At 42.3% G+C, this 13,318-nt stretch overlaps 1 protein-coding gene across 1 annotated transcript in view; it reads right to left on the bottom strand.

The window, feature by feature from the left end:
- Positions 1 to 10,991: 10,991 nt before the first annotated feature.
- LOC116956041 (protein-glutamine gamma-glutamyltransferase 2-like) overlaps positions 10,992 to 13,318 on the bottom strand; it is a 32,588-nt gene continuing 30,261 nt past the window's right edge. Inside the window, exon 13 of the mRNA XM_032977466.2 lies at positions 10,992 to 13,238. Within this exon, the coding sequence (XP_032833357.2) occupies positions 13,091 to 13,238 (148 nt within the window). The 3' untranslated portion in view covers positions 10,992 to 13,090. The remainder of the gene's footprint in view (positions 13,239 to 13,318) is intronic.

Below are 13,318 nucleotides of genomic sequence, written 5' to 3' on the forward strand. Positions count from 1 at the left end.
TTTCTCAAAACCAGAAAATTGGAGAAACTCCGCATTAAGCGTGTAAAATTGACGTCTTCACTGGTGTTCCTCAAAAGGTGCATAGACTCAAAGGTATTACCAAATGCAGTTAAAATAACACATCGCATAAAGTATGTTAAAGCTAAATTTTGATTTAAAGCTTTCGTGACTGCAGGGATTCATATTCTTGGTTCTTTCGGTAAAGTCACATAGAAGGGAAACAATAAGATAATAAAAATATAAAACAATAAAATTCTCACGACGTTTCGACTGCAACACAAGCAATCATTATCAGGTGTGAAAACCACAGCAAGAAAATTTGAAAAATGTGGCGGTTTTTTTAACGTCAGCACCACGGATAGCGATATGACAGTTTGTTCAGATGGACGAGTCCATCTATGTTTGGAAAAGAGGAGGGGGGAGACGAAAAATAATGGATGCAGTCTGAAAACCACCTTAAGTGTGATCAATCAATTAAGACCCGAAATGGGTTATCAAATCCTTCCAATGATTGCTAAGCCAGAATCCATCTTCTCGGTTGAAATTGTCTCTCTGTTTGTATATGTGGATAGCCTCATGAACGAATCTCGCATGATAGCCAGATGGCTTGCAAAGAACCTCTGTCTTGGAGAAGTCAATGTCATGTGAGCCTACTGAATTATAACAGTGATCTGCCACGGCCGAGGTGTTGGTCCTACCGTGTTTCAGGTCTGCTTTGTGTTCACGAATGCGGTCCGTGAGAAACGTCTTTCTCACTTCTTCTTTCCTCTGCTTAACCAATACATACTTCACTTGGAATGGAACTTTCTACAAACAAACTGAGGGCACCCCAATGGGCTCCCCCATATCTCCGGTTGTAGCCAACATTTTCATGGAGATATTTAAGACTGATGCCATCCAGACTGCCACTCTGTGCCCAACCTTATGGAAGAGGTACGTAGATGACACTTTTGTCATCTGGCTACATGGCCGGCCTGCTCTAGACCAATTCTTCGACCACATCAATTCCATACACCCAGCCATCAGATTTACTATGGAAGTCGAAAAAGATGGCAAGCTACCTTTTTTGGATGTCCTAATAAAAAAGAGACCTGATGGTTCAATGAACCACTGTCTACAGGAAAGCTACCCATACGGATGCTTACCTGAAACCGGATTCCCACCACCATCCATCCCATAAGAATTTCCTCATCAAGACTCTGCACCATAAAGCCCAATGCATATTCGACCAGGAACACATAGCCAGTGAACTCAAGCACGTACACCAAGCTCTTAAGGCGAATGGTTATTCCGACTACACAATCCGCAAAGCTATCACTACAATCATGAAGAAGGACCCTCTTGAGGAGCCTTTCAAAACCATCACTTTACCCTACATTGCGGGGATCACAAAAAAGATCTCCAAAATCTTGAATAAACACGAGATCCAGGTCCGATTCAACACATTACATAAAATCCGTGATCTGATTCCGTCTATAAAAGATGGCGTCTACAAACTAAGTTGCCTCTGTGGTAGTAGTTACATTGGAGAAACCAAACGACATGTCTCGGACCACATTTGTGAACACAAAGCAGACCTGAAACACGGTAGGACCAACACCTCGGCCGTAGCAGATCACTGTTATAATTCAGTAGGTTTACATGACATTGACTTCTCCAAGACAGAGGTTCTTTGCAAGCCATCTGGCTACCATGAGAGATTCGTTCATGAGGCTATCCACATATACAAACACAGATACAATTTCAACCGAGAAGATGGATTCTGGCTTAGCAATCATTGGAAGGATGTGATAAACCATTTCGGGTCTTAATTTATTGATCACGCTTAAGGTGGCTTTTAGACTGCATCCATTATTTTTCGTCTCCCCCTTCCTCTTTTCCGAACATAGATGGACCCGTCCATCTGAACAAACTCTCAAATCGCTATCCGTGGTGCTAACGTTAAAAAAAACCCGCCACTTTTTGCAAATTTTCTTGTTGTGGTTTTCACACCTAATGACGATTGCTTGTGTTGCAGTCAAAACGTCGTGAGAATTTTATTGTTAAAATTTTTACTATTTTATTGTTTCCCTTCTACATGACTTTACCGAAAGAACCAAGAATATGTCAAAGCTAACCAAATACTACACAACGTGAGCAAATTATTGTTACAAAAAAGAATACAGCACAACAGGAGTTAATTGTCTCACATTTATGAATCTCTAAAGTACTTGCACTTGCATCTCAGCAAAAGTGTATCCATACATTTTGGAATATAACCGACACTATAACACAACAATCGGCTGATAATGTATTTAACGTAACCAAAACTAACCAAATTAATACATTCTGTAGACTTCATAACAAACAATTCCCAACTAATAGAGAACAATTTAAAAATAAAACTGTAATTAAATTAACTAACACTCATTTAACCAGCGACATGGCATCAGTCCTCTCTAAAGGTCTTAACTTTGCCGCTGCCCCACGTACAATTCCAGGAGATGAGATCATTGCTGAGGTTGGATCAGCGGTACAACACCTTCCACATAATGGGGCAGAGATGAATAGGCTAAATAATTGAGAATAGCAAATTACCAAAATTAAATATTAGCTTTAGCAAAGCAAAGGCCTCAAGAAAACTTCGATCAAATAATCTATATCCAAATAATCTATACCCAAATAATTTATATCCAAATAATCTATATCCAAATAATATATATCCAAATAATCTATATCCAAATAATCTATATCCAAATGCTGGCAGCTGATAAAGGTCGTACAACTCTGGTGATGCCACGAGTGGAGTATGATAATACAATTGAATGCTTACTGTAGGAAAGTACCTATATTAAGTTAAACGATATCCAACTAGTACTTTAGAACGTAAGACTACTGCAATCATTGCAATTTAATTCATTCCCAAGGCTGAGAAATACCAAATTAAGCCAAGGGCCTCAAAACCACCTATATTGTACATGTTTCCAAAGATTCATAAAATCGGTATCCCATTACGACCCATAGTAAGTACAATAGGCTCTGATCTTCATTCATAAGAAATTCGGGAACATCGTGTGAATGTGATTAAATATATGAAACTTAACCCTAATTATATTCTGTGAGCTTTGATGTAATTTCTCTATTTGCTAAGGTTCTGGTCAACGAGTTAATTAAATTACTTGATATGCTAGTAAAGAAGCTGACCATTGTCTAAATAATACTTATTGCTTATGGAGCAGTGATTTATTTAAACAAAAGGAAGGAGCAGCATTGGGCTCTCCTTTGTCTTCTGCTATTGCGAATCTGTACATGGGAAACCTGAAGCAAGAGCACTTGCTTCAAGTCCAATGAAACCATCTTTTTGGTTTAGATATGTGAATGACACTTTAGTTGTCTGGCCACATGGTAAAGATACACTTAATGAATTTCTAAATCATCTCAATAAGGAAAACCCAACCATCCAGTTCACTATGGAAATGGAGGTGAATAACACAATCCCATTCCTGGATATTTTGCTCGGACGCGGCCTAAATCGTAAAATAACAGTGTTTACTGAAAGGAAACGCACACTGATGCCTATCTTCTTTCATCAAGACGCCCATACATCGGGCTAAAACAGTGTCAGATGGTGAAAGTCTGAGTAGAGATTACATTTTCATCCTTACTGTGTGTTGACTTGGTGTAGTCTGGGACTGTTTTTGCTGCCTTGCCCAAGCTTGGGAATTGATGTACTTATGCAATTTGAACTTATATATTCTATATATTATAAGTATTTACTTTTACTTATCTGCTTACCTTTCCTACACTTTGCACTCCAATAGTTTTGTTTAGATTTTTGTACTTTCTTACTTGCCCCTACTGGACATCTGTTAAAACATATATTCATAGCTAATCGGATTTATTCAGGATAAATAAAGACTATTTTTCCGAATAATTTTGTCGTGGTAAATTATCAGTAAGTTACAGTGGTGTATTCTTGGTTCATTCGGTAAAGTCACGTAGAAGGCAAACAATTAAATAATAAAAATATAAAACTATTGTTTTATGAATCCCTGCAGTCACGAAAGCTTTAAATATTTTTTTTTACAGTGGTGTACTTTTTGTCACAGCCACCCGATGCGAATCAGAAGCCAATGAGAGGCTAAAGAAGCTGTGGCTGAGGTGGTGACTCTGCTGAGAGCATCATCAGGGGTCATCAGCAATAAAGGTTCATATTCTTGGTTCTTTCAGTAAAGTCACGTAGAAGAGAAACAATAAAATAATATATTTTTATTATTTATTATTTTATTGTGTCGGGTGGTGGCCGGATAACGATATATTTTTATTATTTTATTGTTTCCCTTCTACGTGACTTTACCGAAAGAACCAAGAATATGAATCCCTGCAGTCACGAAAGCTTTAAATGAAAAGTAATAAAGGTTGTTTTGGGTTAGATCGCGTAAGTATAAATGTGGCGTTAACCCGTCACCATCCGACACAGCCAACTAGTAAGATGAAGTAGTAACGAATTGGCACGTTTTGTTTAGGTGACATACCTTACTAATTGGCTGTGTCGGGTGGTGGTCAGATAACGATATATTTAAACTTGATTAGGCGCTTTCATGACTGCAGGAATTACTCTTCGGTTTTTTCGGTAAAGTCACGTAGAAATAAAAAAAATATATACATATTTTTTATTTATTATTTTTTATTGTTTCTACGGCGACTTTACCGAAAAAAACCAAAGACGATATATTTACCCTATCTAATCCAATAAAAACTTCATTACGAATAATATTGGTCGTGAAAGCCTATGTCAAACTGAGGAGTCATCAGGCTATGCGAGATGATATCAAGACTGCTTCTCCGATTAACAGAGAGAGGGCCATCGGACTTCCTGCTCATCTTTGGAAGACCAAAAGACCCAGGTCGACTTCTTCAAATACGGCTGTCATAGCAACTAAATGTCGGAGTTACAGAGACACCGCTCCAATAATTGAAGCTCCAAGGAAGTTCTCACTGCCCTTCTGTGCTGACTTTCGGTTAGATTTGCTGCAATATAATTGTTCATAATACGATATGTTACAATGTACATTTTCACGATATGATAAAAACAAAAAAATGGGAAAAACCTATTATCACGATATGATTAATATTATACCAACAATGCCCACGCATTTGTGCAGGATCTAACTTAAGTGAATTGTAAGCGATGTGGATTGTATTCTGTTCGTTTCCTGACTCGCAAGCTTACTATCAACCAACTACAACAATAATAATCACATGTAAAAAAGCAATAATATTGTTCAAATCAACTACACTAGCAATATACCAACATTAACAATATGACACGTCAACAACAATGTTAATATCAACACCGTGTATAAATATTAGCAACAGCTGTACAACTATTTGACAACCACAACTGAAGCAGCCATATAATTATAACCAGACTAGGTTGTTGGGGGGCTCCCCCTGCCTATGGCGCCCCCCAATAGACTGGGCAATCCTTACGATCTGCTCGCACAGCGTGCGGTGGGCCTTCATCCAGCAGTGGATTTAAGCACCCAAAAAAAAACCGACAGTATGTCCGTGCGTAATAGATGTGTGTGTGTAGTGCACGTGTGTTTGACCGGCAAAAGTATTATTGAAAAGTATTGTTGTGGAGTACTGTGAAACGAACGCGAACGGGCTTTGCTGCACTTAAGGACTTTCATTAAGTCGAATAAGAGCGGTTTTTACGCAGCTTTCACTTAAAACGTTCACTCTACATAGCTTTTGTTGACAATCCCGCGGTGTAACTTTAATGTGAATGAATTAAAAATGTTTGTAAACTTTAGTTGTGATATTTACATTCACTTCTAAGAGCTATAACTTGTAATCACTGAAAGAACTGTTAGAATTATTTGTAAGGTCTTATCTTAAGGGGTATTAGGAAGTAGGGTGGGGGGGGGTCCCCCTCCCCCTCAGCCCCCACCCCTGGAGGCTCTGGGGTGTCAACCTCCGGTCACGGGGGGGGGGGGGGGGGGGGTGTAAGGCTCTTATCTTAAGTGGTCTTATGGAGGGGGGGGGTCTCCCTCCCCCTCAGCCCCCACCCCTGTCGGCCCATGAGCGTGGTGGCAGATCAGCTGCCCACAGCGCCTTATTACGACACAACATCACCTGGGGGGCGTACATGTTTGTGAGGGGCGCACCTCTGGTTGGCTGCTTGCTCGCGGTCACGTGACGTACTTCAACCAATCTGTGCCGCGTTAATCACAATAACAGAATCACAGAATGACAGACTGGGGTGTTAATATCTATTTATACTAATCACAGTACAATTAAAATGACAACCACAACAGCCGCAATATAACCACAACCATAGCCACAACTACATGATAACCACAAGCAAAATAATCACCACATATAGCTGGGTGGTGGTGTTACATGCCTGTGTAATAACGACTTGACACACTTCTCTTGAGATGGCACTTTATTGAAGACACGTTCACTTGACATCAGGCGAATACCCCACTACAACAGCCCCAAGTCTAACACCGCATCATCCTTAAAAATCAACACAAGGCCACGCCCCCCTTCTCAATCATTCTCGCTGACTCTGGACGCTCGCTCCACCGGCAGACTCCACCGTCCTCTTCCATCGCCTGACCACGCTCCCTTCTCGAACATTTACGTAGCCACAAGTCCCTTCACACTCACAGCTGACTCCCCTGTCATTACCTCCCGTGGCCACTAGTCCATTCGCACTGCAGGCTAACTCCTCTGTCATTACCTCCCGTGGCCACTAGTCCCCTCACACCGCATGCAGGCTCTATTATCATTACACCTGTGTAGTGGCATAGTGTAGTAGTATACCGCTGGCTGCTGGCAGGAAAGGGGATCTGCGGCGTACGGCAGCCTTGACGTCAGCAGGACAGGATAGACACGAGAGGGGGATCTAGGGGAAAGGTCACAGAAGGGGCACAACAAGAACCCGCTAGTAGGTTCCAGAAAGGGGGCGTGGCCAGGGATGGAGTGAAGCCACGCTGACACTATAAGAGGGGCCCCTGTAGGGGACCTCGGGGCTGTTGTTGGAGTGGGATCTCCGTCATGCTGCTGAAGTCGTCTTCACCGTTCTTCTCGTGCTCTCCGTCTTCACCATCTCGGGGCGCCACCAGTCAGGCAGCCTACCAACTGTCCTGACTGAGTAGCAATAGACGGACTAATTACTAAGCGTGTTATACTCGATGGTGCTTGTTAATAAAGAAGTGCCTCCAAGTCTTATCGTCTCCGAGTTAGTCACTACACATGTAATCCAGGATTGTGGAGGCGGGGGTTGATGGGTCACACAAATGTTGTGAAACCCCCTTCCCATGGGTGTCAGGATACCACACCCTGGCTTGCCAGAAGACAATACAAGTGGTTTAATTGCCACCTACGGGTAGCCCCAACTTACAGACCGGGTTCCGTTCCGGAGGCCTGTTCATAAGTCGAACGGTTTGTATTTTCCATAAAGTGTTGCCCCCTCACGCGTGGGTTTCTCCGGGTGCCCCGATTTCCTCCCACAAATATAATGGATCATTGGCTGGAAACATCTAAAAAAATAAAACCCAATAAAAAAATTCCCCTCTAACTCAGTGTGGCTTTCCTGGATAATTAAGTCAATTGATATTATAACCACAACAACCACCAAATTATAACCATAACCCAATTACTGTACTGCACAAGTGTAGTGGCCTTATTGACGTCGGAGACTGTTCATTGGAGGCAACACGTATTTATTACAGACGCTTCATTTACAGTGGCGAATCTGATACTTGAAGAGGTAACGGCCTCTTCACCCGTACTCTATAGAGGGAACGTTCCCCGAGCTTTAGCCGACGCTTTTTCCCTGGTTCCCTCTATCCTGGTCCTCTCTCAGGAGGCTATCTGACCTGGTCCAGCTTCGGCGCAGGTCCCAACCACCAGCCACACGAGCCCGGCCCTCAAAAGGACATCGGGCCAAAGGAGTTCCAGGGTCTGGCTAGTCGATCTTCTTTCTTCACTGGCTCTTCATCTTGCTTGAGTCGAACTGCCTCTCAGCTCTCCGGGTCCCACCTTTTATACTGTCCCTCACTGAGGGGTGGGGCCAGGAGGGATCACAGCGTCCCCCACAGCCCCCCAGGGTGGTGGCCGTAGCGGACGTGTTTGTGGCCACCGCCCTACAACCGCGTGTCACCCTCTCGTAACACCTCTACACAAGCATAACCACATCACAGGCCTGATGACGCGTTTAAATGCCATACCTTAGTGAATGTGGACTTGGGCACTGCCTAATACACATGTTTTTCCTGTTTCAGCGGATTAATTAAAATTAATTAATGGATATTATGTATATCTATAAACACCTTACTCTTTGGTTCTTTCGGTAAAGTCACGTAGAAAGAAATTAAATTAAATAATAATAGAATACGACGTTTCGATTTTTAACACAAGCAACCATCATCAAGGTACAAATGAATGAGACAACAAACCTAGTAAACTTGGAAATATAATGCAATACAACACAGAGAGATGGCCAACAAAACAGTCAACACCCCACCTAACCGTTCGGATAGCAACCGCCTTCGTGTTACGTGGATGCGAATATTCAAATAACACACTATTTAAATGCATGCATACAAAGGGCAGCGTACTTCAAAAAGGATTACCGTTGGTAGGGCTATTTTAACAAACACAATATACAGGAAGGGCAAGTTCAAAGGGCTTGCATAATGCACATGCATAATGTGCGTTGACTCAGTAATCCCCCCTTCCCCACATTTTGCAAGAGCACAGAAATGTGGTCACCACATCTACGCCTCTATACAAGGAACGAAACAGTAAGACTTCTCTACAAATCTGGCTGTCGCCTGATGAAGCTGGTTGTAATTACTGGCGAAAAATCGTAATCAGATTGTAAATATTGTGGCTTGGCTCTCCAACACACCGGTGTGCTGTACTAGTGACGAATTGGCCACGTTCTGTTTACGTGACAAACCTTACTAGTTGGCTGTGTCGGGTGGTGGCCGGTTTTAACGACACATTCATATATTTACGCGATCTAACCCAAAAACCTCTATTATGGATGTATTTCACAGGTAAGGCCGATAAATTGATAGCAGTTTACAGACCATTGTAAATTTGCAAACTAACAACATGCATGTAATTATCGAAAGAGATGCCCATTAGTATTTAGGTTTAAGCACAATGGCCACATGAGCTTAGGAATGTTGCTAGATATGAGTAGCGTTACTTCCGAGAATAACAATTGAATGCAAGGAAGCTTATGAAAAAAATTTAAATGATTCTAGAGAGATTTCATAAATGGGAAGATTAATCCGAACCAGTGTGCCGTATCAAAGGCAAACAAATGTAAGTATAAACTTTAAAAAGACTTCATGCTAATAAACTAAACTAATGACTTCACTACACTCCCTAAACATGATGCCACTATTCATAATATTGTTAATAATGTACATGTGTGTATGTATGTGCTTAGTTATGTGCAATCATTTGTTCGCACATTTGCTTGTGTAGTATAACGCAATCCCTGTGTATGTACACTGCTGTGTATATCCACTCGTGTGTGGGTGTGTGTACATGGGAGTGTATACGTGTACTCTTGTATGTATTGGAACACACAACTTAGTATAATATTGTGTCATACAAAGAATTGAGGGGCAACGTGGTAATTGGTGTCACATTCATTGTATTATTTTAATTATTTGCTTCCACGTAACACGAAGGCGGTTGCTATCCGAACGGTTAGGTGGGGTGTTGACTGTTTTGTTGGCCGTCTCTCTGTGTTGTATTGCATTATATTTCCAAGTTTACTACGTGTGTTTTCTCATTCATTTGTACCTGATGATGGTTGCTTGCGTTGCATTTCCTGCAGTCACGAAAGCTTCGAATCTAGTTTATATATACCTTGCCAGGTATGGAGGAGGTCGTGGCTTCAATATGACCCTGACGCCTGCATATTTGGAGTTTGCGTGTTCTCCCCATTCTCAGGTAAACATTTATCTGGGTTCTCCGGGTTTTCCTTCCACATTTAGAATCCTTACGTATTTGGCTGCTATAAATTCCCACGTGATAAGCTACTTGGTTGAGCTATCTTTTGTGGCGAGGTCGTTTTAAACAAAAGAGCTTTATAGCTCAGTGGACCTAACCAGTTAAAATTAAAAAAAAGTTAAATTTCGGGTTTAGTTTACATTCCCTCTGGCTCTTTGCAGCTCGGTGATTTTTTTAAATGATTGCAAATGTTTCCCGCACCTCTGATTAATTATGGTTAGAAATGAATTGAACATACAATGTTTACAGTAAATTAAAATACAACCAAGTTGGTTAACTGCTACAATAATGGTTCAACTCAGTTATTTACTGTGTTAATAAATAAAGCTATTTGTGCTTGTGCACCACTGCCAAATAACGCGTCTCATAACTTAATCACATGGTGATTAAGAGTAGCCATGTGCACATAAACATTGTGAGGTGACACGATGGATCAATGCGGTTCGAGAATTCTGCAGCTCTGTTCACGGTGCTCTTGGTAGTCAACATCCACAACCTCCGATTAGCACGGTTGGCTATGTACGGTGCGAAAGAAGTTCAACAACTTTCTGACCCAGCCCGGACATGGTTGTCGATAGCTCCCAACACCCCAACTGTCAGCCCTGCCCACTTTTATATAACCACACCTACTACTCAGTTCGCCACGCCTACTGTCAGGTAGCTCCGCCTACAACTCAAGTAGCCCCGCCTACTGCTCAGGTAGTCCTTCAGGTAGTCTTGTTCACATTAGCCTTACCCGCTGTCTATAAATATTCGCAGTTTAATGTGCGTGTGAAGCTACGTATTCGCTCAAATATGGACAAACCAGCTGCAGGCGATGAAGTTGCGCGATTTCGAGGACAGTTTGGTTTTCACAACTCAGCTGTGAATCCGGCTTCAGTTGCAGCACCACTCATGCCCGATCACGGCCACAGACTTTTCGATCAGTTCTCCAACATTACAGAGACGCAAACTCGGGATTATTTCTACATCTATTTATTTGGCCCATCAAACATAAGCAGGGCATTTTCCAATAAATGAACACACCAAACACCGTCACTTTTAATGTTACCTATGTCATAAATGCATACCTGTCAACCCGTACAGTTTAACTGTATTCTTGTACAGGGAAATTGAGTTTTGAGGTCCATACGGCGTACAGCCATTTCAATACGGGCAAAAAAAATGTGTTGTCTATTTGTTTGTGTTTCTCCCTTGTGATGGGACTTTGTAGGATGAACGTTGAGATTTATAAGGGGCACGGGGTGACCAATAAGGTCTGAGTTGGTCTGTAATAAGGTAGGCCACTGATAAGGGGTGGACAGGTATGCAAATGTAAGACGTTGAGACTGGCGACAGCATGGCAGACAAGGAGAGATTGGCTGACCAGTGTAGCTTAGATCGTTTCCTTGCAAACCGAGTCCATTGTTATCAGTTGGCTCCCCATGGTGAAAAAAAAATCACAACGGAATAAACAAGGAATGGAAATTTACGCATATGGTTAGGTTCTGTAAACGCTTTCTAACAATGCGATTGTCCTCTGAAGTTTTTGCTTTTAAATTACAACAGTCGCGCTCCTGTAAAGGCGCGTAGAAAGCAATACGTCCGTAGGCCATGACGAGACCACGGTGCTCTCATAGCGGCTCTGCCCAGCAAGGTGCAACCTCGGCCGGCAGGGCCGTGTCGCCGATGGTGGTCCTTATAGCGCTTCTTGAGTCTCCGAGTTTAGGGTGACCATTTGATAAATTTGGTTTTCTTTAGGATGGGTCCCGAATAGCAACGCAAGTTCATGGAAAAGCTTTGTTGATATTTGATTATCTTCACGAGAGTAACAAACTTACGGACGGAGCTGACGCATGCATGGCTTCACAACCTTAGCTTTAAGTCCTGACTCTGAGCCAAGTCACTTGATGGTCTCCAAACTCAGGGGTGGCCCACATTCTAATGGCAGCTGTCAGTCTACCCTCATAAACAACCACCAACATCTATAGGAACATACTTAACGTGCAGTGCATAGATAGGTGTAAGCAGCCTTGATATAAAATGCAAGCATACCCAAGGATTAGCCCAGGTTTTTAATAAGGTAGTACTAGTTGAGTGTCTCTGACATTGACATTATGAACTACGGAACTTAATATAGATAAAAACAGAGAAATAGACATGGAAATACCCAGACAAGGCCACTTGTAGAGATTCGTGGTTTTAATCTGGCAGACGATGCTAGTTATCACTGCAGGTGTATTAAGCACGACAAACTAAGTGCCGCCTGCTTCACAGTTGATCTTACAGAACCCCTAATGCATTTCGAAAATTAGGAGGCCATTGTGCGCCGATGTAACGGTCTGTGGCACATGGCGCCTTCGTCATATATACAGGGTGTCCCATAAGTCTGGAATCATAAGGAAAACATAACTAATTCATAGTGTTTTGTTTCTGCAGGCCCAAAATGTATCTGAGTAAGGAAGAATGAGTCCAGATAATGCTACTCATAGGAAGTAGGAGACAGACGGAGATTGCTGTTGCATTTAACAGACTGCATCCAGACCGCGAGCCAATAACACGGAGCTGTATTGCACTGCAGCAAAACATATCTTGCTGTGGTTTTCACACCTGATGATGATTGCTTGTGTTGCAATCGAAACGTCGTGATTTAATTTATTTTATTTTATACCTACGTGACTTTACCAAAAGAACCAAAGAGTATGGATCCCTGCAGTTACGAAAACTTCAAATCACGATTGTGTTGCAAAGTTTAGGGAAACGGGATTCATACAAGATAAACCACGCAGTGGACCTTCGAGGAGTTTGTCGTGTATCAGGAACAATGGTGGACACATCGAGAATGTTCTGTGAATAAAAGCGTTATTGCTTTTTTGTATAATTAACCCCTATAATTCCAGACTTTTGGGACACCCTGTATATAGCCTTGCACGATAAGAATGGCGCAAGCACCAAATAGACTGAATTGTTACTATGTTTACGGTCATTTTAAAACCCGTAGTATCCCGCACAGCTGGTTTGAATGCACGCAGACCCAGACTCCGAAACCAGGCTGCGCGGGGCAGTCCGCTCGGTGCACTTAAGCTCTGCGCACGATGACGCGCGCCTCCCCATGGACGTTGCGCAGGCGATTGCTGTTGAACGTGATGACGAGGTTGTGCAGCCCAGGCTTTCTTGGGCAAAACGATGCACTGACGCACACATTCTTCTCGGGTTCCACCCTGTCGCTGTGGGTCGGGGTCATGGAGAGAGGAGACACGTGCTCACCATTACTCCACGGGATCGAGCTGAACACTTCCTAGGACAT

This window comes from Petromyzon marinus, chromosome 63, assembly GCF_048934315.1.
Source record: "Petromyzon marinus isolate PM22_M1 ecotype Great Lakes invasive population chromosome 63, UKy_Petmar_22M1.pri1.0, whole genome shotgun sequence".
Classification (NCBI taxonomy): Eukaryota; Metazoa; Chordata; class Hyperoartia; order Petromyzontiformes; family Petromyzontidae; genus Petromyzon; species Petromyzon marinus.